The 27,424-nt window shown below is 57.6% G+C and overlaps 1 protein-coding gene across 4 annotated transcripts in view; it reads left to right on the forward strand.

Moving 5' to 3' along the window:
* WNT3 (Wnt family member 3) overlaps positions 1 to 27,424 on the forward strand; it is a 49,068-nt gene that overhangs the window by 15,853 nt on the left and 5,791 nt on the right. For 2 of the 4 annotated variants that reach the window (XM_053212053.1, XM_053212054.1), the window contains exons 2-4: positions 20,907 to 21,148; positions 24,753 to 25,018; positions 25,724 to 26,199. In XM_053212053.1, coding sequence (XP_053068028.1) covers positions 20,907 to 21,148; positions 24,753 to 25,018; positions 25,724 to 26,199 — 984 coding nt within the window. Of the gene's footprint in view, positions 1 to 20,906; positions 21,149 to 24,752; positions 25,019 to 25,723; positions 26,212 to 27,424 lie in introns of all 4 variants that reach the window. The other 2 variants (XM_027051999.2, XM_027051998.2) reach the window with 1 other exon arrangement.

A 27,424-nucleotide genomic window follows, 5' to 3' on the forward strand; every position in this document is an offset into this window, starting at 1 on the left:
TGGCCGTAGCGTGAATCTCAGAGGTGCTACTTAATTGCTCTGGAAGTTTGGGTGGCTTCTTAAAAAATCCCTGAGTCTCGGTTTGTTCGTCTGTACAACGGGGGTAGAATTTCTGACCTCAGGGCAGGTGTCGAGATGAAATGAAACAATATACAGGAGCTGAGTTAAAGGGGAATAAATAGTGACTAAATCAAGGATGTTCTGAAGGTCATTCCAGTGTAGCAAGGGTTATAAAACTATATCGGATTTGTGCAACGAAAAGACCTGAATTCCTTCCAAAACAGAAAAGGCCACACTCAGGGAAAGCCGTATGCTCTATGCTGTTTTGTCCCAACCAATTTAACCTGTTTGAAGAGAAAAGTGGGTGATGGGCATGGGGCAAAGTCTGTGACTCGGTGGACCCAATACAATGTGGACTCTGGCCTGACCTTACGTCCGGGTGTCCTGTTGGGCCAAAATACTCACAGAGGCCTGCAGCTCTTGGGAAGGGAAGGGCAAATCCAATGTGGAAGCTGTCAGTTCTTCCTGGGGTTCCAAGCAGTGGTCTGTGTGGGTTTCATACGACTCTGGTTACTGGCGTAGACATTGGCCATTTCAGCCTTGCCAAGTGCCATGAGCCAATCAGGCTGAGGGCACCAGGAGGCCTGGGTAGGAGGCGGGCTGTCCCAGGGACAGCAGTGAGAGGTGAGAGAGGCCTGCCAGACCACGGGAAGGAATGTTGAGAAACTGAGGCACGGAGAGGCCCCTTAATGCTTTTTGTTCTTTAAAATATTTTTGATTGCACACTGATAAAAAAAAATATATATATATATGTCATCTTTAAAAAATATATCCACGAGGGGCGCCTGAGTGGCTCAGTCAGTTAAGCGTGTGACTTCAGCTCAGGTCACGATCTCATGGTCCGTGAGTTCGAGCCCCGCGTCGGGCTCTGTGCGGACAGCTCGGAGCCCGGAGCCTACTTCGGATTCTGTGTCTCCCTCGCTCTCTGCCCCTCCCCTGCTCATGCTCTGTCCTTCAAAAACAAACAAACATTAAAAAATTTGTTTAAATAAGAGTTTTCCCAGCTAAGAATGCCTAAACAATATGTATTTCATCTTGCTTCTTTTTAAGCATTGTAAAGAGGACATTATGCTGTCTGCAGTCTTTTGTAGTATGCTTTTCTCCCTCTACAGTAGGTTTCTAAATTTCAAACTAAGTTTTGGGTGTTACTGGAGCTCTTTGACTTTCACAGCTGTGTCATAGCCCATCGTCCGACGACACCACACTTGGCCGATTCATCTCCCGCCAACGGACGGGTGTCTCGGGGTGCACACGAGTGACGGGTGACCATGGGGGTGCCTGTCGCACGAAGCGCGAGTGTCCCCCTTTGCAAGTCGACACCAAGCTCTTCAAAGAGGTTGTGCTCATTTCTAACTCTCACCTTTGCTCTACATTTTCGCTGACGCTTTCGGAATCAAATGGCTTCATTTTTGGCAATCTGGCAGCTGCCAAACGTGATCTGTGGGCTTCCTGTGCAGAGATGGGACCTTTTTAAGGTCCCAGAGCTGGCGGAAGCAGAGGCAGGGCGGGGCGATGCATAGGACACGCATTTGGAAGAACATACGGCCCGCGTCTGGTGTGACTGGTGCAAGTCCCCGACTTGGCCCTTCGGTCCTTCGTGGCCCCCCAGTCCTCTGCCTGAGGCCCAGAGGGCATCACTGGCATTCGGTGACGGGACACATAGCTTAATGGAGCCCCAGCCTTCTCTTCTCTGCCTCCCCTCACCATTCCTTGTGCTCCTCAAATGCTCCCTCCTGGGTTGTGAACGTGCCCGCTCGCTTTCCAGAAACAATGCCGCTTCGTCCAGGAAGTCTCCCTGGCAGCCTCATGAGACCTAGGGTCCGTTTCCCCCCGGCCCTCTCTGTGCCTGAGTTACAGCCAGAACATCTCCCAGCTGTCACTTCAGGGAAGATCAGAAGGTGAATGTTTCCCCTAAATCTATCCAAAAGCCTGGGCTCCTTCCTTCGGCAAAACAAAGCCGTGAGCACCTCCGCCCACCTCGGAAACCAGACGCGGCAGCCGTGTCCTGGCTGGAACCTCAGTCCTCACGGCTTGGCCTTGCCTGGGGTGAAACCCCACTTCCTCAGGCCTTTACTATAAAGATAAAGGGATCTTAGGACCCCTTCTCCGACTGGAAAACTCTTCCCTAGCACTTCTTCGCCTGACCATAACCTTCCCAGGATTTTTCAGAATCCAGCTCAGAGCTGCTGTCTTCCTGGGCACCTTCCCAGCCTAACTGCCACCACCTTGCTCCCAGCTCATCTGCACGCATTTGGGCCAGAGCAGGGCTTCGAACATGCGTGGGTGAGCCTCTTACCCCTGTCCCACTTGGGACGTGCCACCTGCTACTCTCAGCCTCCTGGGATTTATGGTGCTCATTAGCATATTAGCATTCATTAGCATAATAACCACACAGGCCCCGCAGGGATGACCCTTGCTTTCATTTGTTTAGTCTGTTTCCCAAAAGTATTGAACTTGGTAGTCCCTTCTCTCTCCCCAAATAACAACTATTACTCATTTGGAAAACACGATCTGGAAGATTCTCCTGCTCCTTTCACGTGTCAGTTTGTCCTTGTGGTCTTATTCTTCTCAGCAATCAGGCTGTGATTCCTCTTGCTTTTTATTTTGTATTTTCTTTTTAAATTAATTAATTGCTTTAGCAATCTCTACGGCCAACGCGGGGCTCGAACTCGCAACCCCAAGATCAAGAGTCGCCTGCTCTTCCGACTTAGCCAACAAGGCACCTCTCTGACTTATAAAAATCATCCTTTGCGAACTACTTCGGTCCAGAGTAACCACCCCAGAGGGGTTGAATTGAATGAATGCATGTACTCGGGAATGAGTGAATGAGTGAATGAGTGAATGAGTGAATGAATGAATGAATGAATGAATGAATTGAACAGTCAGTCAATTGGCTGGTCATCCAGCTGTGAAGCAGTCAGAAACTGCCGGGTCATTGTATCCTGGGGACACACTGCTATCTGGCCAGTGTCAGACCCTCTCCACAGTGGAATGACTCACTCTCCCACATTAGGCTCTGGTAATTTTCTTTTTAGGCATCTCTCTCCCGGTGAGACTGGGAGCCCCTGCAGGGCGGGGACCACATCACCTTCACCTCCACCTCTCTGTATTCCCCGTAAGTGGGTACACAGTCCCTGGTTGCTGAATGACATCTCTCCTCTGACTCCTTCCAGAGGGATCTAGAACACTGTGGTTAAGCCTGCAGGCTTTGGAGCCAGACTGGATGAGTCTCTAACTACCCGGGTCACCTCAGGCAAATTACTTCATCTCTGCACTTCAGTTTCCCTAGCCAGCTGGGGGTGATAACAGTATCTTCCTTACCAGGCTGTTGGGGGACTATGTGAGTTAATGTGTGTAAAGCACATGAAATATGCCCGACACGGAGGGCAGTGCTGGCCTGTGCTGGCTCCGGGAACCACAGTAACCAGGGACTGTGATGTGAGCTCTCCGTGCATCATCTCAGGGACCAGGAATCCGGGCAGCCGGATCAGCTGCGTTACCCCGGGGCACCTCCCCTACCTCCTCACCTACAATCACCCCACTGAGAACCCGATGGGCTCTGTTACCCTCCGTCCTTCCCAAAAGATGGGAATCCAGGGCACTGCATGGGCGGATTGTAAGTGCACGTGCGCACAGACGAGAGCGAGTGTAAGCGAGCGAGAATGAGTTCTTTGAGAGGCCTGGGGGGTGCCATCGCCTTCGTGGCAGACGCAGGAAAAGGAAGATGTTGAGGCAGGACGGGGAGAATACGCAGGAAAAAAAAAATCACCTGTGAATCAGCAATGCTGCAGAACTGGCAGAAGTCAATTTGGTCGTCACCACCCCCGGCGCCTTGCCCGGGCCCTGTGTGTGCCCAGGAAATGTTTGCAGGCAGGACATCTGTGCTCGCTTTTATCCAGGCAGGTTATCCAGGTGGAAGACGGATGGTTATGAGAGGGCATCAGGACTGGGTGGGGGGCATCCCTGACGGCTGGGGAGAATATGCTGGAATCCCTTTCCCCACGTGCCAGCTGGCCTTCTCAGACCCTGTAGGCCGACTCCATTCTTCTCCACTGAAGAGGAGAACCCCAGGAGTCATGGAGTTGACTGTCCTCCTTTTTTCCAGAGTGGCCAGGGCTTTAGCCTGGCCATCATCCCGGGTCTCGCGATACAATATGAGTGCAATGGAAGCATGAGGGAAGGGCTGGTGGGATGGCGTGAATGTAGGAGGTTTAAGACGAGCAACTCCACGGGCTGTTTATCTTGGAGCAGAGAAGGTCGGGGGGCTGCATTCCAGGCAGGGGAGCAGCTGCTCCGTCAGCACCTGAGGAGAGGCCATGAGAGCCAAAATGGTGGCTCCGAGGGATGGCGGTGAGCTAATTAGATGAGGTTGCCCATCACATGTCACAAGGCAAAGGCACCCACAAGTGGAAGCAGTCAGTGAGTTTGGCCGAGGGACCGAGAGAAGTGAGGCTAAGAACTGTCTCGCCCGGAAAGAGGAGGGAGTTCCCAGGAATCTATGGGCTGGTTGGTCTATCAAAAGCTTGACTGGTGTGAGAAGTTGCTAAGGGGGTGAATTTATGATTTCCACCTCTCCGTGATGGTATAATGTGTTCTGTGAATGAAGGGGAACCAGAATTCCGTGAAGATGGGGAAGAGCCCTTATCACGGTGGGCTGAGTTCTTTGGCCCCTCAGCCCTTGGGATCCCAACTGAACTCCCAGTCTGGGCTACAGAGACTGGGCCTTGGTTTTGTGCCAAATTACCTTCCAGCTCCAACAGGCTTCTTTCAGGGGGAACGGCCCTGGTCCCCACTTCACTGCCTACAGGGTCTAAACTCGTCAGCTGGGACCTCAGTCCCTGCTTCCTTCCCTCTTTGCTCCTTGGGTTTTGGTCTTTCTGAGTCACATCAATGTCCCAAAAGTCCCCTTCCTCTTCCTTTTCTCTCAGGGCATAAAAATCCACCTCAGAAGACCCCACCTCACCTTCACTTACTCGCCCCTTGTCTGAGGCTCAGTTTCCTTATTTGTAAAGTGGAGACCGTATCCATCTCTCAGGGCTGTTGAGGGAATTAACTAAGGTGCTGGGTGGGGAAGTGCTTTCCCCAGTGGAAGGTGCTGGAACGTCTGTCATCTCCCCGGACCCCTCTGGGACGCCTCCTGGGAGAGATCCTGAATTCACATGTCCTGCCTTACCCACAAATCCCTCCAGCCCTCAGACAGAGGTTTCCTTCTCACCGGGGGATGCCTTGAGCGTGGGTCTGGCCCTTTGTGAGATCCAGACAAATCGACTTCAAGAATGGAAGGTCCATTACAGCATGGAAAAGAAGGCAGACCAATAGGCAGGGACCCCAGTGTTGGGTTTACAGCCTGAGTGGCAGGATAGACTTGAGTACAAATTTCCTTCTCCTCGTCTCCCAGCCCTCCATCGACATGCTCCGTACAGACTCTGTCCTGAGAAACGTATCCCCTCGTTGCTTTATGAGCCACTCGGTGCCACCATGTCCTAGCTGCATGACCCCAGAGAAGTTTGCTCAGCCTCTCGGAACCCATGTTGTTCCCTGTGAGATGGGGGTAATTATAACCTCAGTGGGTTCTTTGGCAAATTAAATGATATATTCTACGTAATGTGCTTTACATGGCTCCTGGCACCAGCCAGGTCTCCATAAATGTGAGCTATTATTATTCACAATAATAACCAGTCTGAGCGCCCCAGTAACTTGGTCCCCTCACTACCTTACTTACAGAGTTCAGTAATTTATTTCCTCCTGACCTTATGAGACATCTTTACCCAAGTAAATACACCCTACATTCTCTTTTCCACCATTGGGCATATACCTGGACAGGCATTCCTCTTTATTTCATTTATAGCTCTGAATGTCCCCATTAGCTCATCTCCCCTGTGCTGTGTGGGCACCTCCTCTTGCCTGTGGTGACTCGGGCCTCCTCTCAGGCCAGGGTGACTCCCGAGGGAACCTTGATGGGAGCTAATATGCTTTGACATTTTGCCCCTCGTGTTGAACACACATCCTATTTGTAGAGAAAATGTTTCTTTGTTTTGCTTTAAATGTATGCTACATGTGTGTGCGTGTGTGTGTGTGTTGTGTGATTTTTATCTCTTCTGTCTCACGTGTGTTTCTTCCTGGAAGAAATTTCTTCCTACTTTTGTCATGAATATGACTAGCACACAGAACTAAAAATATAAAAATTCCCCGTGGCTCCAGCACTGGTGTGGGCCCGGACAGGGTGGGTGCAGGCAGTGAGCTGAGGTTGACACGGCAGGAGGTGAGGACAGACCCAGAGGAGGTGAGTGGGACTCTACCATGGACTTGTGGAGAGAAGGCATTCCAGCGAGAGATGACTGGGGAGCTCAAAGTCCTAGACAAAAAAACAAAACACAGCAACAACCAAAAAACCCCAAAGGGGTAGCTGTGGGCAAGAATCGAGGAAGATGTGGACCCCCCAGTGGGAGAAGGCCTTGGTGCCTTCGGTACCTTGAACCCCAAGAGAGTTGGTCTGCTACATCTCTGCAAGAGAGTTTCCACAGGCTCACAACATTCACACTGCCGCAAGGCTAAGAACAAGTTGAGATTCAGGAAGAAGGGGAAATAAAGGCAGAAAAAACCCAAGGGCAGCAGGACTGAAAGCTTGGAAGAGGGTCACCAGAAAAAGTGACCCCTCGGTCAGGCCGCAGGGGGAAGTGATCTCTCTTGAAATAGACTTTTTATCTCGTCTTTTCCCAGCAAATGTTAGCGTGTGTTTTGTAAGGCACACAAAATACGAGCATGGTGGCTGGCCGGCCAGTGCTGTAGACCCAAGGTGTGTGTGTGTGTGTGTGTGTGTGTGTGCGCGCGTGCGTGCGTGTCTGGAAGGGCACACCCAAACACTTTTTATGGTGTGCTGCTGCTGGGTCAAAAAAGTTTTGCTTCTTCCCTCGCTGTGAAGAGGAGATTTGTCGAGAGCCCAGGAGAAGGGATGTTGAGGGAGGGCTCCTTCAGGGGAGGAAGGTGGAAACACCGGTGGCTGGAAAAAATGGACTATTCCTGGGAGCAAGAGAGGTGGGGCCCCTGAAGGTGGATGGTAGGGAGTCAGGCCCCCACCCCCACCCCTACCACCACCACCCTGGGCGGGGTCTGAGCCTTGTCTGTGACCCAGGACGCTAGGACAGCCTCCACCCAGTCTCCTCCCCTTAAGGTGGAGGATGAGCCAAGAGGAGGGGGCACCCAGGCCTGTTCCATCTGTTTCTCTGGGGGTGGGGCTGGGCCTCCGCAGCTGGAAGCTCCCCCGGGGCCATCTGACGCTCAGCCAGGCTTGAGAAGTGCTGGAACATGTCACGAGGTCCCGCAGAGGTCTGCGGTGGACCCGGAACACAGCTCCTTAACAGGTGCTCAGTAGATGTTTGCAAACCCCAGTCGAGGCGCGCCAGTGGCAATGAGCCCCTTGAGAAGAAAGGGCAGAGGGAATGAACGCAAGGACCCCCGCAGAGGAATTGGCTGCAGGAATCAGGACTGGTGAATTGGGGAGGGGGAAGAGGGGGGCGCAGGGGAAGATGTTGAGGCTCGCTCCGGCTGCTTCGTCTGCAGATGGGGAAAGGGGCAAGGGGGAGGGGCAGCCAGTGCTTTGAACTTGCGTGGAGCCTCCCTAGGCAGAGTGGGGAAGTCCAGGGGCCGCTCAGGGCTGTTTCACCTGCACGGGCTCGGCGCCGTGAGGGGACGCGCTCCTGGGAACGTGGTGGAAATACCCACTTTGAAAGCCAGGCAGCGAGCGGCGCCCAGAGAACCCAGGAGCCTCGGTGACCTCGTGAAGTCTCGGGCGAGCCCCCACCGCCCATGCCCTGTCATGCGCACCTGCCCCGTGGGTCCCAGCTCCCTGAGGTCTAGGGGTTCGGATCCGAGCCCGATGCGGCTGTGGCCAGAAGTCCCCAGTTGGGAGGAATTTTTATTGTTATCGTTCCTTCAAAGTTTTATGATGAAAACTGTTCATCCAGAAAACAAAAAAATACTACAAGGAGCACACATATACACACCTTCTAGTTCAACTGTTTTACGTTTTGCCACTGTTGCCCCACCCATCACCCCCCCAAATGACCCCCGCCCCAAGTTTGGCGTGGGTTTTTTTTTTTGTTGTTGTTGAACCATTTCAAAGTAATACAGTCATGATGACTCTTCACCCCTGTATTTCCAATATGTAAGGATAAACCCCTGTGGCCATATACCATATCACACTTAACAAAATTTATCATGATTCCTGAGGATTCAGATTTTCCCCAGTAATCCTCAGAATGCCTTCCTTGTTAGGATTTTCACACTAGGTTCCAATTATTTGACTGTTATGTCTCTGAAGTTTATTTTAATCTAAAGCGTCCACCCCAATGCCCCCAACACATGCGTGCGTGCGCACACACACACACACACACACACTTTTTAAAAATGACACAGACTTCTGGAAAGTTCAGGCCTTAGCCCTGTGTGCCACCCCACATTCTCGATTTGTCTGGCTGCTTCCCTATCGTGTCGTTTGGTTTGTTCCTCTATCCTTCCTGTTTCCTGACTGGGTGACAGTTACTTCTCAAAGCCTGGGGAGATTCAGGTCAAACGTCCGTCCTTGACCAGAGAATGTCCTGCAGGGGGCCCGGCTACCGCACGTTGCGTCATCTCTTACCGTGCTATTGTCACACTCTGGGGGAGGTTTTTAATGATCCAGTTTTCTGGACGCCTCCCCAGAAAGTCTGATTCAGCGGGGCTGGCTTCGGATCCCACGTGTCTGTGTTTTTCAAAACCACCCCAAGTGATCTCTGTGCCACAGTCCTGCGGCCTGTAGCCCTGGCTGGCGGCAGCTGGCTGGTAAATGCTCGTCCTGTCCTCAGGGCCTCTGAAAGGCGGGGTGAGGGAGCAGAAGTGGGATGGTTGACGTAGGTGAAGTCCTTGAGAGCCCAGCCTTCCCCAGTGTGTGCGATCAGCGCTGTCTGGGTGTGAAACGGGGTGGCTGGGCCTCTGGGTCCCCGTAGCGGAGGAGCGTGGGGTATCTGGGGGCAGCCCCCAGGCTCCGCTGGGAGTTCTGGCAAGACGAGGGGCGCCCCCCACACTTGTCTGTGCCCCCAGCGCCCAGCACTGGGCTTGACTTATGTCAACTTGTTCGTTGAGAGAAGACACCCACCAAGCTGACAGGGGAGCCCCGGGGAGATGCCGTGAGAGGGAATCTCAGCCGAGCGATTCTGTTTTCCGTGTTCCCTCCCGGGCTTCTTCCTAAGATTCAAACAAAGGATTTCTGGACGGTAGGGCCGTCCCCTGCCCTCAGCTCGTCCTGATGGTGGCCTGCGGGACCTGAGGAGGTGAGAAGGGCCAGGCAAGTCAGGGGGAGCGCTCGGTGTGGCCGCAGGAGCAGGGGCGCTGGGCCTCTGGTGAGGTGGACACACTGCCCACCGCGCACAAACGAGTGACGTCATTCATCCTCTCGACAAACTCGTTTCAGTGGCGAAACAAGGAGTCAGTGGCCAGTTCAATGGAATGTGTTTAAGCTGCCCCCCCCCCCCCGGGGTGGGTAGAAGAACTGGGAAATACCCAGAGGGAGCAGTTCAAACTGCACCATGAAGAGGGGGTCTTAAAATCGAACCCCGATGGATGAAAAAGAGTCCAACGCGAACAGGAGGGCCGGGCAGGCTCTGTCTTGTCTTTTACCAGAACTGTCTTGAAGGTAGTGTATGCGAACCCAGCAACATCCTGGCCTGGGAACCAGCAGACTCGACTTCTCAGAACGAGCAGCCCGGCCCTGTGGGGCCCTCCTTCCCCATCTTCTGTCTTCTATAATAACTTAGGGGCTGGAGGAGCTGGAAGGGGAGAATGTTCTCAGACTGAAATGAGCTAAAGATGCCAACGTGGTTTAGGAAGAGTTTACCTCGGAAACCGGATTGGTGGAGGGGGGAGACGGAAGACACAGGTGGCCGGGATCCAGGAGTCAGAGTTGTCCCAGCTGAACTCATCTGCAAGGCCCAGCTCCAAGGTGACCCCTTTGAAGATGGATTCCCCGCTCACAGCCCCTTTCCCTCAGCCTTCCCACCCGTGTGGCTTCCAGCCTGAATGAGATTTGTCACACTCCGCCGCTACCGTGGTCACCTGCGGGGATGTCTGCCCTGTACCAGGGTGGGGGCCTCCTAGGACAACGGTGGCTGAATCTTATACGCACCGGGCACCCAGTACACGTGTACTGAATGGGGCCCCAGCCCGGGGACCTGAGACTTCGAGAAGGGACTGCAGAGTGTAAGAGAGACAGAGTTCCGGCTAGGGTCCCGAGGCCTGAGCTGACTCCCTGTGCTGCCTCCAACCAGTGGAGGAAATCCGGGCAAGTCACACTGCCCCTCTGGGCCTCAGTTTCCCCCGAGGAAGTGGACTAATGGTGTCCAAGACCCCATCCAGCTTCGATGTTCGACGGCCTGGTACTGGGATGCAATAATTAACACGTGTGGCTGTTCACAGAATGCTTCTAAAGCCTTTCTAGGGTAACTTGGGCCTCCTCCAACCGACAAGAGACCAGCAGGGAATCTCCTCGGGCAAACACTTTTATTCAGCAGGTTTTTATGAAACACCTACCTTGTACCGGTGAGCGCCCAGAGACCCCTGGTCCCACCACAGCTTCTAGAATGCTTTGCCTCTTTCGGTTTGGAGAGACTGGACCCATTGGGAGGGAGCTGTCAAAGAGCCGCCCCAAACTGAGAGGCAGGAGTGTGGCGACCCCAAGCTAGTCATTTCGTGTCTTTGGGCCTCAGTTGCCTCATCCGGAGAGAGCGTAAAACCCTTTGTGTGTCCGAGGGCAGAGGCTGGGCCGCAGCTTCCGCCTGTGAAGGCAGGACTCTGTCGAACAAGTACGAGATGGTGTGGGCTCAGCCGTGAGTCCTGAACTGCTCGACAAAGCAAGTGGCCCTGGGAGCGGCTTCCCCCTCTGTGGTCACCTGTAAGCATTTGTCCACCTGTGGTCTTAGTGCCTCTTGGGAGACCCTTGGAGAGTCTGAGGGGCGAGGCCCTGGGCCTGGACACCCACCTGGGCTCAGGCACTTCCGTGCCCCCCAGTGAGTCCTCCTGGGCCCATACCTGCCTGAAGGAGGGTACCCCCAGCTCACTGTCCTCTCAGGGTGCCGAGGGAGGACACAGCCCTGAGGAGACCCACCGACAGGTCAGAGCTGCAGACACTCCCTCCCTCCATTCTCCTCACCTTCTTCCCGCTCTACCCCCCAGCCTCTGTCAGGCCTCTCCCCCACCGCCCCCCCCCCCCAACTTCTTCCCAGTCCTCACCCTCCTTTCCTTCTCCCCAGGTCTGACCATCCCGCTCTGAGCCCTGCCTCCCAATTTGGCTGAAGGGGACAACCCCTGTCCCCCCACCCTCCTCCTCTTTCTTTCGTCTCCACTCTGATCAACTCCACTTTCCTATGAAATTGAGAGGGGAAAAAAAAAAAAACAACCCTCACGCTCACAACACAACAAAAAACAGGTTTAAACATTTTACAGGTTTCAACATTTTTCAGGCCGCCTTGTCACATCTTATCAGATCAGCCGGGAGCCCCAGGCCAGGCGCTCTGGGAGCTGCTTTGGAGAACAGAAGCTGTAACATTCCAGCTGAGGCTGGCCCGCCCTCCCCACCCCTCCCTCCCTCTTCTCCCCAGAGAAACACCCTACAGGGCTCCTGGGACTGGGACAGGACTGAGCGGATGGAGTGCGGGGCCAGCCCCTCCGCCCCTCCCTCTGACTGGGACTCAGTGTGTCCACCGCCCCCCTTCTCTTCCTCCCACGGTTGCCCAGAGCTGTGGCCCCTCTGGGCCCTCAGGTGGTCTTAGTTCACCTCCTCAGAGGGCCCCACTTGGCCCTACAAGGGGACCTACAAGGTGGCAGGCAGAGGGAAGTTGTCAAAGTCACTCACAGAATGTAGAAGTGACCACTTGGCCACTAAGGCCAGCAAGTCGTGTTGGAGAGTTTAGGGAGAGGAAGGAAGATATGAAAGTTCTTTTCAGGCTCCCGTGGCGAGTCCCCATGGCTGCCCAATGGGAGAGAAGGGCTTTTTGCTTTGGTTGGGGGGGATGTGTGAGTTTATCATCCATGGCGGTGTGGATAGTTGGCCCGGAATACCCCCTCTCCCTCACATGCACCCCAGTCTCCCATCTTCCCGTTCCTGCCACACTCATGGTGACTTTGGGCACGCAGTATAGGGTGATAGGTCCGGAAAAGGCTGCCCAAAGTCCAGAGGCACAGATTTCAGCCAAGCCAACCTGAGGGAAAGGCCGGAAACCTGTGTCCCAGGGTGAGAGGGAAGGGCTCCTCCCAGGGAGGAGAAGGGTCGGGCTGGGAGGTGCCTCCCACCTGCACAGAGAGGGGCCCCGCAGGAGGACGAGGCTGTGGGCTGATGGCCTAGTGCGTGTTCAGAGCTCTCACCCAGGGAGGAGGGTGAGGACCGAAGTGAAAGAGGGAAAGACCAGAGCAAAGGCAGGGTGTGGTGACTCGCTCTGCCCAAGTATGCTGGCTGTGCCTCCACGGGGACCTCATCAGAAATACGGGGAAACAGAAGCCAGATGTGGGCACTTGGTGCCAGCGTTGGCTGAGCGAGGCCCAACCAACCCGGCTCCTGTGGGGGTTTGGGCGAGCCCACCCCATTTCTCAGCCTGCAGCGTGAGTCTGTCTGCTGTGAGGTCCCGGCCCCCCTCCCGGACGGCCCTGCATGCCTCGAGGCACCCCTGGGGCTCCTGCCTTGGCCCCTGGCATCCAGCACCCACACCACGTGGCTCCCTGCTCATCTCACCCTTTACCGTGTGCCTCCTGGGCGGGGGACAAGGCCTCAGGTGTCATCCAGCTGTCCTAGCCCCAGCACAGATTCCCAAATCTGAATTTCCAGGCTCTTTTTCCAGCCCTGTCTGGACACGGGTGCCTGGAGGTCTCCTTGGCCCCCCAGACGATTTATCTTTGTTCCCAAACCTGCTCCACCTCTTAAGTTCCCTTTCTCCATTGACGTCATCTCCATCTCCCTGATCATCCTGGCTCAGAACCTTGGTCGTGCTCTCTTCTGTCCTCTGGTTTCCATGGCCGCTGCTTCCTCTCTGCTCCTAATGCCTCCGTCCTGAGCCCCACTGCCACAGGCCCCGCTAACAAGGATGGGTGATGCCCAACCGCACAGTGGGTTCACCCGGGCCAGGGAAATCTTGCCCCTCAGAGGTCGTAACGTGCAGCCAAGTCTGAGACTCTCTTTAGCACAAATGTCACCCCAGCCTCCCTTTCCCAGCCCTGGGTCACTAGACCCCACCCTTCGGGGCCCATTTTGCAGTTAGACTTTGTCTTCTAGATTAATATTCCAAAGCTCGTTCAGGAGCCTCCAGTGCGGCCCAGGTTGCCTGGGTTAAGCTTGGTACCCAAGGCCCCTTTCCCCTCCTGCTCCTTTGGATGGTTTCTGGGCTCCAGCTGGGGTGGGACAGCTACAGTTCCCTCTCCCACCCCATGCCTGGGGCTCTTTCCTGTCCCCCCCCAGCTCCTCCCGGGGGGAGCCCCGGCCATGCCTTCATGATCGCCACTGGCTAGGACCCTCTCGCCTCTGCCTTCCTGGATGCCTCAGCTCCTACCTACCGAGGGCTCTCTGGCCTGGTGGTTCCTCGGGTTGTAAGCTACAAGGGCCCCGGGACCCTCTGTCCCTTGTTCGTGGCACCCGTGGCACTTAGACGTAGTAGTTGCTGGAAGAATGCTGTGGCTTCTTCGTAACTGACACACGCCTCCTGGTCTGGGTGCTCCGTGGGTGTGGTGTAACGCAGCTTTACGCCCCCAGTACCTGGCACTCCGCCCGATTCCAAGTCATGACTCAAATGTGTGTGGAGTGAATAGGCGGGGGATGAATTTGTTTACCAAAGGAAGGCTTTCACCTGCTCTCCCAAGGGCAGGCACCTCCATTCACTCCGCAGGTTTACTGCCCTCGTGGGGCCCTCGTCTGGATGGCTGGGACTAAATCAAGATGGGAAGCCCGGCCGGAGGCTTGGCACAACTGCCCCCCCTCCCCCCACGGGCTCAGAAGCTCTGACAGTTGCTCCTTCACTGGTTCCTCTCTGGCCTCAGTGCATGGACCCTTTCCACCCTCCCCATCCCTTCCCTTCCTGCATCCAAACAAGGGTGCTACTTAGCCTGCTGGAGACTCATGAGACCCATACGGCCCACTCATGCCTCCTGAGTGAATGACCTGAGGTCCAGGGAGATCTCCCAGCTTTGAGCAAAGGCCTCACCAGGGTGTCTCTAGGCCTGCTCTGTGGATCATGGGAGCACGGGAGCCCCTTGAGACTCAGAAGCGACTCCCCATCCTTGGCCCGCACTGAGATGGGTGCAGCGTTGAGTTAGTGCTCAGCACCCACGGGGCCCGCACGTGCTCCAAGGAGGACCAGTGGCTGGGCAAGGAGAGACGAGCCTCGTGAATCTTGAGGTAGGTCTCTCTTGCTCTGTCACGAGCTCCCTGCTAAGTCTCCCGGTGAGTCACCGGAGGCCTCTCAACATCAGGAACAGTGGTTACCTTGCCGTGTGGTTGCAGGAGTCAGGTGCATCAGGGCTCCCCAGGCCCTGCCCCTGCCCTGCCCCCCTGCTACATGCCACTGAACTTGTCAGGCTCCCCTCGTGCCGTCTGCCAGCCCCGAAGGGCCTCCTGACCTAAATGGAAAGGTAGTAGCCTTGAGTTCCCAAACCAACACTCGGCTCTTTACTTCCTGCCCATTTTCAAACCTTTCCTTCTCCTTCTGGAAGTTTTCGTCTTGTCCCAGGCCAGGGTGGGGCCCCACTGGACCCAGGAGCGGAGAGGGCACCTGTCCATTACTGCCCAGGGGCCAGCAGGCAGGGCACCAAGCACTGGGTTATTCTAGGGTTTCCTGAAACATGGTGGTCACTCTGGAGGAGAGAGAGAGAGAGAGAGAGACAGGTGACCGCAGAGCAAGTGGCTTCTGACTCCGTCCCTGCTCTGTCTCCTTCCTTCCCTCTCAGCACCCGTGTCAGGTGCCCTGCCTGGGGCTGGCAGAGATAGTTAGGCTTGAGGACTCCAAGAAAGACACGACTAGGGCAGGCGGCAGGCGTCCCCATGGAGCTCGCCCTGAGACAGGGGGGAGCAGAAGGGGAGACGTTCCTTGGGCTGTGCCCCTCCCCATCTTCCACAGCCCCACCCATAGGTGACTGTGTGACTTGGGAAAATGACAGACCTTCTCTGGGCCTCCGTCTTCCCAACTAGAGAAGGAAGGGATTGGACTAGACCAGCGGTTCTCAGGTTTCATCCTGCAGAGGGGCCGTTGGTGGGGGCAGAAACTGTACTCATTAAGCTATAACTTCCCTCCCGCTTGCCGGCCTCTGGTAACCTCTACTCTCCTTTCTGTCACTAGGAATTTGCCTACTCTAGGTTCCTCGCGTACAACATTTGTCCTTTGGTGACTCGCTTTTTTCACTTGGCATCATGTTGAGCAGGTTCACCCATGTTGTAGCAGGTGCCGGAACTTCATTCCTTTTTGTGGCTGAACAATATTCCACCTTGTGGACACGCCACATTTCGTTGTCCGTTCATCTGACCGACACTCGGGGTGCCCACCCGTCGCGCTGCCGTGAGGCTGATATACGCGTGCCCGTGTTCTTGCTTTCAGTTCTCTTGGGCACGTAGCTAGGAGTGGCATTTCTGGATTGCGTGGTGATTCTACGTTTCGCTTTTCGAAGGACGGGCCCCTCTTTTTGATCTGTTTTATGTAGAGCGGAGTAGGGGGGAAGGCTGTCTGTGATTCCACTCGGAAAAAAAAAAAAAAAACAGCTAACAAATACGAAACACTGAGACTGTGACTCCTGAGGCCCCTCCCGTCTCTAAAACCCTATTATGTTGGTGGTGGCGGGGGGTGGGGGGCAAGGTAAAAACTATAAACAAGTTTGGGTGCAGCGGAGGTTGGGTGCAGGGCTCCAGCCCTAACGGAGCCTTAAAAGGAAAGCAGAGCAGGGATGCCACGTCCTGTACCCCCCTGCTGCAGACAGTCGGCCCGAAGTGGGGGGGCATGATGGGTGGATGGTAGAATCCGGGGGCCGACAATGCCAGCAACACCAGACGGGACACGCTCCCTGCGCAGAGCACTTGTGAGTGTCACCGTGGTGCGTAAGTCAAGTCAGCATCCAGGCCGACCTGCGTTCTTCGGTTACAAGTTTTATCTCTGCCCTAGCCCTCCCCACAGGCCCGCCTTTGGGCCTTTGGAGACGGGAGGTGTCGTCGGGGAGAGGAGAGAACCAGGGTGCGGTGGCAGTCGGATAAGGCAGTGCACATATTCAAGGCCAGCCTATTCGGACAGGGAATTTCCCCCTGAGAGGTCAACGTCGAGGGCCCCACGAGCAGCCTCTTGCATGCTGGCACCTGCTGTGTGCCCGTCTGCCCGGCTGCCCGTGTCTGTCCTCAGCCCAGCTGGGCGGTGGGTGGTTGGGGTGGAGGACGAGCTGTCCTCAGGGGAGGGTGGCAGGGCCCTCGGGCAGGGCAAGGCCAGGAGCTGGGTATAAATAGCCCCCGCCCAGCTGGGAAGGCCCGGCAGTGCCCTCCGCCCTCCCCCTCACCAGCTGCCAATGCCAGGTGGGTCCCTACCTCCCTTGGGAGCCTGGCTGTTGCCCCCAGGTCCTAACCATAGGAACTTCCTCAGCGGAACCGAGGAGTCTTGTCCTGTGTGGAGGCGAGACCTCCGGATGCCTGGATTCCTGGGGAGTAAGGCCAAAACACTACAAGAAAAGGACATCAGACTGGCCTTTGGGGGAAGGAGTGGCTCCTTCAATCCTTCCCTTGAGAATTAGCAACTACCCATCGTGTGGCCTGGACTTTCAGTAGACCAAGTGTGCTCGTTTGTGTGTGTGTGTGTGTGTGTGTGTGTGTGTGTGTCACAGGCCGAGGTGTTGGAGAGATGGGAGAAGACACAACCTCTCTCCCTGGGGAACTCTTACTCCCAAGGCAGATCAAACTGGAAACAAATGAGTCCAGGGCTTCGTGATAAGATAGGAATAAAGTACAGCAAAGACACAGAGGCGGGAGAGGTTACCTTCACCTGGGAGCCCCCAAAAGTCTTTAGAAAGGAGGTGACCCAAGACGCATGTGTTGAAGGATGGGTAAGGTGCTCGCCAGCAGCTTGGCAGGGGACGGGCACTCCGGGCGGAGGGCTCAGCCCCAGCAGAGGCGCGGATGTGGGAGGCTGCCCGGCAAAGCACCCGGAGCTGCTTGCACTCGGGTAGGAAGAACTAGGGAGAATGAGGCTTGCTCTGTGGCCCCCCACCCCGACCCTCTCCAGGGGAATGTGTACCTCCTAATGGGGGACGAGGAGCTGTGAGTTGAACTGACGCATCCGTGGCGGCAGAGGTTCAGACCTGAGCCCTGTGCGGGTAGGAGGCTCGGGGAAGGGGGGGGGACGGCAGCCATCCTGCATAAGTCAGTCCCAAGGCCGAGGCCTCGTCAGCCCCATTGCTGGCCCGTCGACCCCATCCCCAGAGGGCCTTGCTCACTGCCAGTGGATATCCAGATCCGAGCTGGAACCCTGGCAAGGAGCCCCCTGGAAACATCTCTGTGCCCTTGCCCTTTGGGTGCCTTTAACACTCAGCCAGATCCCAGGTGTCTGTCCAGCCACCCCGGTTAGTACTGAGCTGCTCTGAGCCCAGGCATCCTTCCCAGCGATGGATGGGAAGGGGTTCTGAAAATTCTGATGTGTTCTATCAAGTCAGAGATGGAGGGCAGGAGGCTGAGGGTGCTGACAGGGCAGGGACAGAGTGCTTGGGACACCCCCCGCCACGGTAACCGCATGACCATCATTTATTCCTCTTACGTCTATGTTACAGGTGAAGAAACTGAGGCACGGCAAGGTTAAGGAAATTGACACCCTTAGTGTAGTTAGGAAACAGCACTGGGGTGAATAGCTGGTTGGCCCCCGGGCAGCAGGGAGGGGCCAGGGTTTGGCGGGAAAGGGGAAAGGTCTCGTCTCTGAGGCAGTGAGTTGTTTTCAGAGGGTGTCACGCTTGGAGCCAGACAAACCCAGGGTTGAATTCCGGCTCGGCCCAACTTTCATCGCTGGGCAAAAAGAGGCTGGAGCCTTGGGGGCCTTGGGGCCTTGGCTGGTGAGCAGACCAATAAGTGGGGGAGGTGCCGTGGGACAGGGTCCCCGGTGCCAGAAGTGACTGTGGGACAGACCGGCCACAAGAAGTGTGTGCCGTGGGGGCAGGAGGCCGAGCTGACGGCAAGCGCGGCCACCGCAGGGGCGGTCCACCACGGGCGTGGACGGGGGCCCGTGGTGGGGACCCTGGGGAGACTGGCCCTGGCCAAAGGGGAAGGAGGCTGGGAAGTGGGCCCAGGTCTTCCCGTGCCGCACTGGGACAGGCGTGGGGAGGGGGCAAGGACTTAGCACCACACCCCTGGAGAGGGGTTTTCATGGCACCACACTCAGGACCAAACCCAGGTGGGGTGGCAGCTTCCCCACCGGGGCTCAGCTCTTGTCTCCGACTGTCCTCCTCATATGAGGCTTCGGGTCCTAAATGTCCAAGGAGGGAGTGGGAAAGGCCTGGGCTTCCTCCCAGGAGAGCCTCGCTCCTGTGCCGTCCTCTCAGGATGGCGCCATGCTGACTATCTACCCCCCCAACCCCGGGCTCGGGTTCCTACTCCAGTGAGGCAGTGCTGTCCGGCCGGCTGGCGGGGCTGGGCTGGAGGTCCTGGCTAAAAGCGGGTGGGGAGGCAGCCCGAACTGGGAGGGAGGCTCAACACTGACACTTGGCCGTCCTGCAGACTTGGACAGGTTACTTGGCTTCTGGGCCTCAGTTTTCCTCATCTAGGAAATGGGACAATAACGATGATAATGAAGTTCCTATCTCACAGACTTGCTATGAGGATTACGTAAGGTAAGAGACACGAGTGCTTAGAACTGGCCCAGCATATAATCAGTGACAGATATTTAAATATCACGGTTATCATGATAACCTGTTTATAACTGGAAGCGGGGCAGGGGCAGAACAGGGCTCCATTGGGTGCCGGGTGCCATGTGCCCATCTGGGGGCTCTGGGCTGACCCGCTCTATCTCACTCGGGTGTGGGATCGGTGGTGTGGCTCAGGCCACAGATGGGCCAGTCCTGCCTCCTTCAGGACCCAAGCAGGCATAGCCAAGAAGACAGGTGGCACAGTGGTTTGCCCCACAGGCTCTGGAGCCAGATGTCTTGGGGTCCGATGAGCAACTTCTTAGCAGCTCTGCCGGCTGGGCTGGTTACTCAGTACACAAGTCCACACCATCTGGAAACAGGGCTGCTGTAATGCCCCCTTCTGTGTCACATAGCTGCTCTGAGGATTCAGTGAAGCAAACCCAAGGGGAAGACTCAGCTCGGGGAGCATGCCCTGCTCTGTCGCAGACCTGGCACCAAAAAGCCTTGAGCAAGCTGACTTCCTTCCTAAACCTCTGCTTCTTCGTCGCCACCCTGGAGAACTGATCAGAAATGAAGCACGTAGTAAGAGCTGACGAATGGCAGACATTTGGTTCAGCCCTGTGTCTGGTCCAGGAAGCTTTTGCATGGTTTTTTTTCCCCCTGATCTGAATCTGGGGTCTTCTGGACCCTCTTCCCAAGGTTTCTGTCATCACTTTGTGTGGGAGACTTGACCAAGGTCACTGCCAGACTGGAGCCTTGCTGGGGTCGGTGCTGGATGTAAAGGGCCCCCATGCAACCCTTCTTCCAGCTCACACTGTCCTGACCACAGGGCTGATTGCAACTGGCCTTGAGGTCCACTGAGACCCACAGATCATTTTCTCAGTCTTTCCCACAAAATGTCATCCCTGCTCTTCCTGTGCTGGGGGAGAGAGTGGAAGAGCAGCACCTTGATTTTTCTAGTTTTTTTAAACTCTTGTTCCTCCTTCCCCGGCTTCCCCCAAGACCTTTCCTTCTGTTGACTCTTAATAAAATCTGAGGGTCTGACTGGATATGGCTTGAGAAATGAAGGTTAAAAGGTGAGGTGACTTGAGTAAGGTTGTGAGTATTGGCTGGGAGAGTATGCTCTGACATCTTCTCCCTCCTGACACTGAGCTAAACTTGTCGTGCAACAAAGCCAAGTTCCAATCGCTGGTGAGAGGGAAGATGGCACTCTAGAAACTTCTAGGAAGCTGCCAAGATGGTCCTGGAGGCCCTGGTGGACAAAGGACAGAGGACCTGGTAGAAGCCATCAGTTCCCTGGGGAGACACTGGGATGCTTTGGGCTGGGCAGGCAGTATCCTGGGGAGGGGCACTGCCATGGGCAGTGTGTGTGTGTGTGTGTGTGTGTGTGCAAATCTCAGACACACATGCATGTACAAGTTCCCCACTGGAACCAGGGCTTCTCTGCTTTAGCTGAGTTGGGACTGGGGTCAGGCCAGCTCCTGCCAGCTTCCTTGACTTGGGTTTGGGTTATTTCCCATGGGTCATAGGAGTCTCTATGTGGCTCTAGAAATTTAGACTCCCTAGAAGCTTGTCCAGCCCAACTGCTTCAATGCCCGTCAGGGCAACTGGCCCAGAGCCTAGGAGGGACTTAACCTGGGCTCTCAATAGGATCTTTCCAGTCCAGGGTTCTTTTCATGGTATTGCATTGCCCCCAAGGGCCCCCACGAGCGGTTCCTACTGGTCACTGTGCTCACGTCAGATATGCCCACATCAGAGGGCTGACTTGGCCTGGGTCAGAGCTCTGCCCTTCAAGGGATGGTGTATTCTTGAGGTCAAGACAGCGCATTCAGGTACCACGTTTCTCAAGGCCATGGGTTCGGGCTGACGGGCCCTCCATCGCTCCACCTGCCCCCAGAGGGCTCATGAGGAAGACGCAATGCCCATGACGTTCCGTGTGCCCTGTGCCGGCAATGCCACTGCCCTCTGTCTGCCTGCAGGTCCCTGGCCCTGGGCCAGCAGTACACCTCGCTGGGCTCGCAGCCCCTGCTCTGCGGCTCCATCCCAGGCCTGGTCCCCAAGCAGCTGCGCTTCTGCCGCAATTACATCGAGATCATGCCCAGCGTGGCCGAGGGCGTGAAGCTGGGCATCCAGGAGTGCCAGCACCAGTTCCGGGGCCGCCGCTGGAACTGCACCACCATAGACGACAGCCTGGCCATCTTCGGGCCCGTCCTAGACAAAGGTACTGTCTCTGGGCTGAGTAGGAGGTGGGTGAGGGGCTAGACTGGGGGAGGGCATGAGGACACGTGAGCCTTCCACCTCAGCAGGCCTCAGTTCCCAGCCCAGGGTCCCCAGGAGAGGGCCATAAAGCCGGTCACGGCCCACAGCCTCCACAGGAGTGGGCGGGCTCCCTCTCTGGATGGATCCAGTTGGGTCACCTTGGCTGCCACACCTTCCCAGGTGCCACTGGAGGTTGAGCAGCCTGGAGATGCTCTGTCTCCTGAGATCCTAGGACAGGAGAGGTGGCCATGGCCTTCCTCCCCGCTCCCGGCTGCACAGTGGAGGGGGCAGGCCTTGATGTGGACAGTTGCGACATTTTGCCAACACTGTGTTAAGTGCTATGCAAATCTAGCTTTTGGGTGGGATGAGGGCATCACCACTTCTAGGTCCCTCCCTTCTAGAAAATTGTGGAGTTGAGGAAACTGCCTGGAGCTGGTGGCATTGCATTGCCCCCAAGGTTTCAGGGAGAAGATCCCGCTGGTCGCCATGTGCCCTGCAAGCTGGACGTGCCCAAGGACTGTGGAGGGGCTACTGGGCGTGCTGGTGTCCCGGTAACTTTCCAGCCCTCCTGCCACCCAGGAGTCTAACCCGCTGTACCTGAAATGAATGGGGTTCACCCAACTTGACTTCAAACATGACCAAAAGAGAGCGAGCGGTAGGGGGGCAACTGCTCCCAAGAAGGGGACTTTGGGGCTGTGAGTTCTGGGCTGAAGATGGGCAACTCTGAGGAACTGCAGTGTCCAGGAATGTAGTGACCCCAGCTGGCCTCCAAGGAGCCACCGCTCCCCCCCCCCCCCCCGCCGGCCCTGCAGCAACTTGAACCCTCTGGACCACCAGGGCTTTGCCACCCAAATTGGTGAGCCTGGCCCTCCCTCCTTCTACAAAACTGTATTCATAGCCAGAAGGAAAAGGGATCTGAGAGCCAGGTGGATCTGACAGGGAGTGGGTGGCAAGTGGGGGGACGGACCCCTACATTGAGTGTGTCGTGCCCCCTTTACCTGTGTCTCAAGTGTGCTGAGTCGGTCTGACCTACAGGCCATTGTCAAGGGACAGAAGGGCAATTAGCGAATCAATGGATGATGGTTCTGTTTACGCTTCTATTACCAAAGCTAATTATTCCTTGTTTACATAAAAGGTTTGGCCTCTAATTGGGGCCAAGTGGCGGCGGTTTGCATTTCAAACCTGATCTTGCCGGTGTGTCGGTCTCACCGCCTTCCGCTGCCCCACCTCGGGCTTAATCAAACAGCCTGGCGTCTAGACGCGCTCCCCAAAAGCAAGACTCGCCTTCTGATTGCTTTGACCCTCTTGGGACATTTGGCAATGAAAATCGGGCCCTTTGAGCTTATTCCCCATTCACGTCCGTGTTTAACGTTTTAAATCGCCGTTGTGGGTTCTGGTACCTGCCCCTTCATCATCCTAAATTGCAAGAGGGCAGTTTTGTGTTGGGCCGGGGCTGGGAGCTGGGTAACTTGCCCGAAACTCTAGGAATTTGATGAAGCCGAGGAGGGTCTGGGAAAAGGGCCCACGCACGCGCTGGCGCCCAGAGCCCGGGCCGTGAACCGGGTTCGAACCCTGCCCTGGGCTCCACGCTGGCGCGCGGCCCTTGGCCAGCCGCCAAGCCGTGTGGGCTGCCAAGAGTTAATTTCTACCACCTTCCCGCTTGGAGAGCCAGGGTGGCAGGGCCCGGTCCCCGGGGCGCGCCTCTTCCGCGGAGGCCGAGGCCCACTCCCCACGGGTTGGCCGGCCCGGGGACTCGCACCGCGCGCCCGTGGGGCGGGGGCCGCGGGGGTCGGCGGCCGGAAGACGACGGGGCCGCGACGGCGGGGCGCGGGTGAGCCGGGGATTGCGTTCCGCGGGCGGGGCGGCGCGGGCGGCCCGGAGGGGCTTAGGCGGCTTGAAAGGGGCCCGAGCGCCGCCCCCCACCGCGCGGCCCGGCCCCGCGCCCGCTGCGGCCGCCGCGCCATTCACACGCCCTCTGGCCATTCGGCGCGGCGCGGGGGCGGGGGGCGCCGCTTCAATGGGGATTTCGCGGGCCGGCGCCGGGGCCGGGGGCGCGGCCCGGCCGCGGGAGCCGCCCGTTGCTACGCGGTGGCGGCCGGCCCGGCGGCCCGGGCCCGGCGGCCGCATTATGCGGGTAATGCGGTGTGACACCGCGCGAACAAAGGCGGATTGAGCGGCCCAGCGGGCCCCGCCGGACGGGGACCGGCACAGCGGGGCTGTCAGCGCCGCTCCCAGGCTAATCCCCGCCCCGCCCCCGCCGCCCCCGCGTCCCCGGGGCTGGGAACCGAGCGCGGCCCGGGGCCCGGGCGCCGCCGCCGCCGCCGCCGCCGCGAGAGGCCGCGGGCCCGGCCGGAAGCGAGGCGCTGGGTCCTCGGCGCCGCCGTCCCCGGGCCGCCCGGGGGGGAGGGCGGGGGCTGGAACGGGAGGGCGCGGAGAGCGGGGCGGTGGGGCTCGGGCCCCCGGCCTTGGTGGCGCGCGGCCGCGGTCCGCCTGGGCTGCGCGGGCTCGCTGCGCCGGCGGGGCGGTCCGTGGAAGCGGGACGGGCGGCTCCTCTGCAGGTGGCCCATGAGGCCACCAGGCTACCAGGCTCCCCGCTTGTGTGCGGGGCGGGGGGCGGGCGCGATCTCCCTCCGCACTCAGGACGCGAGCCTGGCTCCTAAGCCGGCCCGCGTGGCCTTGGGCAGGTCACCTCCGGTTCTGGGTGCCTCGCCCGCGGGGAGAGAGAGAGTTGGACTGTCGTCTTCCAGGCCTTCGCCCCGTGGTCGTCAATGTCTGCATCTGTAAAACAGGCCTATGTTAAGACTTTCTGCCTCGTGGTTAAGAGGATTAAATGAGCTAACGCACCCGAAGGGCAGAATCTGGTGCATACTGAGAGCTCAAAGGTGGTTATCAGGATAAGGAGGCTAGGGGGACACCCCTAAGAATTTCTCCTTTCCCTTCACGGGACCCTGGGCCGGAACCAAGGGAACTGCCTTGTTTTCTGATCCTCCTGGTGGTGGCGGGCAGAGGGCTCGGGATGCAGGTCACTGCCGTCCTGGTCAGGAGGTCTGGTGACAGAGGGAACTTATACCCGTTTTACAGAGAGGGTAACTGAGGCTCAGAAAAGGACAGGGTCTGCCCAAGGGCATCCTGACTACGTTTAGGTGGTGGGTTCCCAGGCTGCCCGCCCGCAGACCTCAGGCTCTCTCAGGAGTGGGGGGGGAGCTCAGGCGTGTGCTGTGGTCTCTGGAATTTGGGCAGATGGAAGGCAGGGGGCCTGGAGCTAGGCCAGAGCAGGACTACTTTATCTCTTCAGCAACCTGCCAGAGCTATAGTACCACCGCTGTTTTTAACAGCCTCGGCTTGGCCCTGTAGCAGGTGTTGAGGCCCCGAGTTGATCAGTTACTGCCCTGGCCTCAGTTTGCTCATCTGTAAAGTGGGGGTACCTCAGAGACTGGGCCAGTCAAAGGGGGTCGGAAGGGCACCTAGGTTCCTCCCTCTGTCCTCGGGCCCTTCTTCCCGACTGGGGAGGTCGAGGCAGAGAGGCTGCCCCCCGGGACCCGGCCTGAGCAATGCCCTCCCCGCAGCCACCCGCGAGTCGGCCTTCGTGCACGCCATCGCCTCTGCCGGCGTGGCCTTCGCCGTCACGCGCTCCTGTGCCGAGGGCACCTCCACCATCTGCGGCTGCGACTCGCATCACAAGGGGCCGCCAGGCGAGGGCTGGAAGTGGGGCGGCTGCAGCGAGGACGCCGACTTCGGGGTGCTCGTGTCCCGGGAGTTCGCGGACGCGCGCGAGAACAGGCCGGACGCGCGCTCGGCCATGAACAAGCACAACAACGAGGCGGGCCGCACGGTGAGCTGCGGCCGCCCTCGCCCCGACCCTGCCCGGTACCCCTTTTCGGACCCTGTGCCTGCCCCTCCCGGCTGGCCCCACCCCTGCCCCACCCTACCCTTCTGGTGCTTCTTGTACATGCGGGCTCCCTGCTCTCCTCTTTCCCCCTGGTGGAGCCTGTCACCCCCCCCCCCACGCCCCACAATCACCCCTTCCGTTCACCCTCCGTTCTCCTTGGGCTGTTCCCCTGCGCGCCCGCCCGCCCACCTTCCCCGGGGGTGTCAACTCGGGAGTGTGGCGGCCCCGTGGCGCAGGTACCCGCCAGCCCATCCAGTGCATTTGGGCAGCCTGTGCAGGGCTGTGAAGACCGGTGGGCTTGGCTTTGAGTTCAACCTCCACCCCTTCCTCTGGTGGTTTGACCTAGGGCGAGTCACTTACGGTCCCAGCCTCAGTTTCCCCATCTGTTAAACGGGGATCGCAATCCCTATGTCCTGCAGCTTTGAAAAATGGCTGCGATTTCTGCCAGTGCTTGGGCTGTGAAGGGGAGGGAGACGATGGTCATCGTTTTTAGGTCCGCACCTCGGTCCCCAATCCGTTGCCTTCCCGGCACCCAGTAGGCTCGGAGAAGGCTCCAGGGATGGGGGTGGGCGGGGGCAGAGTGGGAGGGCCTAGGTGTACTCCCAGGTGGTGTCGTTCCGGGGGCCAGCTGCCACTCCTCTTCCCCAGACCATCCTGGACCACATGCACCTCAAGTGCAAGTGCCACGGGCTGTCAGGCAGCTGCGAGGTCAAGACCTGCTGGTGGGCCCAGCCCGACTTCCGCGCCATCGGCGACTTCCTCAAGGACAAGTACGACAGCGCCTCCGAGATGGTGGTGGAGAAGCACCGCGAATCCCGCGGCTGGGTGGAGACCCTCCGCGCCAAGTACGCGCTCTTCAAGCCGCCCACCGAGAGGGACCTGGTCTACTACGAGAACTCCCCCAACTTCTGCGAGCCCAACCCCGAGACGGGCTCCTTTGGCACCAGGGACCGGACTTGCAATGTCACCTCCCATGGCATCGATGGCTGCGACCTGCTCTGCTGTGGCCGCGGCCACAACACGAGGACGGAGAAGCGGAAGGAGAAATGTCACTGCATCTTCCACTGGTGCTGCTACGTGAGCTGTCAGGAGTGCATCCGCATCTACGATGTACACACCTGCAAGTAGGGAGCCAGGTAGGGTGGCGGGGGGGGGGGGGGGGGAGGGGGAGGGGGGGCAGGGGGCAGGGAACTGGATTTGCCCCTCGCCTCTTCTCCAGCAGCCTGCTTCTATTCCTGAGTCACCCAAGGCACACAAGTTTCCAGGGACGAATTAGGAAGCCGGGATTTCCCAAGCTTCGGTGGCAATGATCCTTGGACCGCTTTCCTGCGCGGATTGCCCAAAGCACAGATAACAGCGAGAGTGTGCACACAAGGCGGCAAGCAATGGATTAGCATTTGTATGCAAGTTAGTCACTTATGAGCCAGGTCAGACTTTTGCGTGGCCCCTGGCTGTCATTGCTGAGCATCTGGGGCGCCACAGGAGGGACACTGGGGTTGGAAGCCAGGACACCTGACTTCTGGTCCCAGTGTTGCCCTGTTCCAGGAACTCCCTAATTTCTTGTTCTTCCGCTTTCGTGGGTCTCCGTTTCCTTACCGTAAAACAAGGGGGTTAAAATACTTGACATAGCAGGCCAAAGATCCTCTTTTACCCCCGGGGGCAGAGTCATTTTTGCATCCACCTTGAACGGAGAGGGCAAGTTTTTGCACAAGCATAAATCCTACCGACCTGGAGGAGGTGGGTGGGGGGAAGCAGTGTATGTAAGCCCATATCCTGACAGATCTAAAGCTTGGGTGGGGCGGGGGCACTCTGAGCGAGTTTATGGAAGGGGATGGGGAGGAGGAGGGATTCAAGTTCAGAGTGATGGTGGTGAGTAATCAAGGGATCAAAGGCTGGTGGATTATGTTCCCAAGCTTCCCAGAGGTGGCCTGCGTGGGAGACACGCAGGTGCCAGGCCCCTGTGTCCATAGGTCCCCAGCATAGTTCAGGACCGATGGAGGGTGGTCCTCGAGTCTTGGAGGTGGAAGGGCTGAGGCCACTATGCCCCTTCTCCCTCTTCTCTGCCCTGAGAGGGAGCCTAGTCTATAAAGTCATGAGCCCTGGTCCAGCTGCCACCGCTTGCCGGCCGGGGGGACCAAGACAAGAGCGTTTTTACAGAGCTGCCTTCTTGTCTGCCATCCTCCCTGGAGGTGCTGTGGGGGACCAATGAAAGGACACTGGGGACAGTGCTTGGTTCACTGCAAAGAACTTGCCTGCCTGGATCATCCCCTCACCCCCCTCCCCGGGGGCAGGGCAGGAAAGAGCACCCCACCAGGCGATGCAATTCCCCAGAGGGCATTTCAGAGCTGG

Source organism: Acinonyx jubatus, chromosome E1, assembly GCF_027475565.1.
Source record: "Acinonyx jubatus isolate Ajub_Pintada_27869175 chromosome E1, VMU_Ajub_asm_v1.0, whole genome shotgun sequence".
Taxonomy (NCBI): Eukaryota; Metazoa; Chordata; class Mammalia; order Carnivora; family Felidae; genus Acinonyx; species Acinonyx jubatus.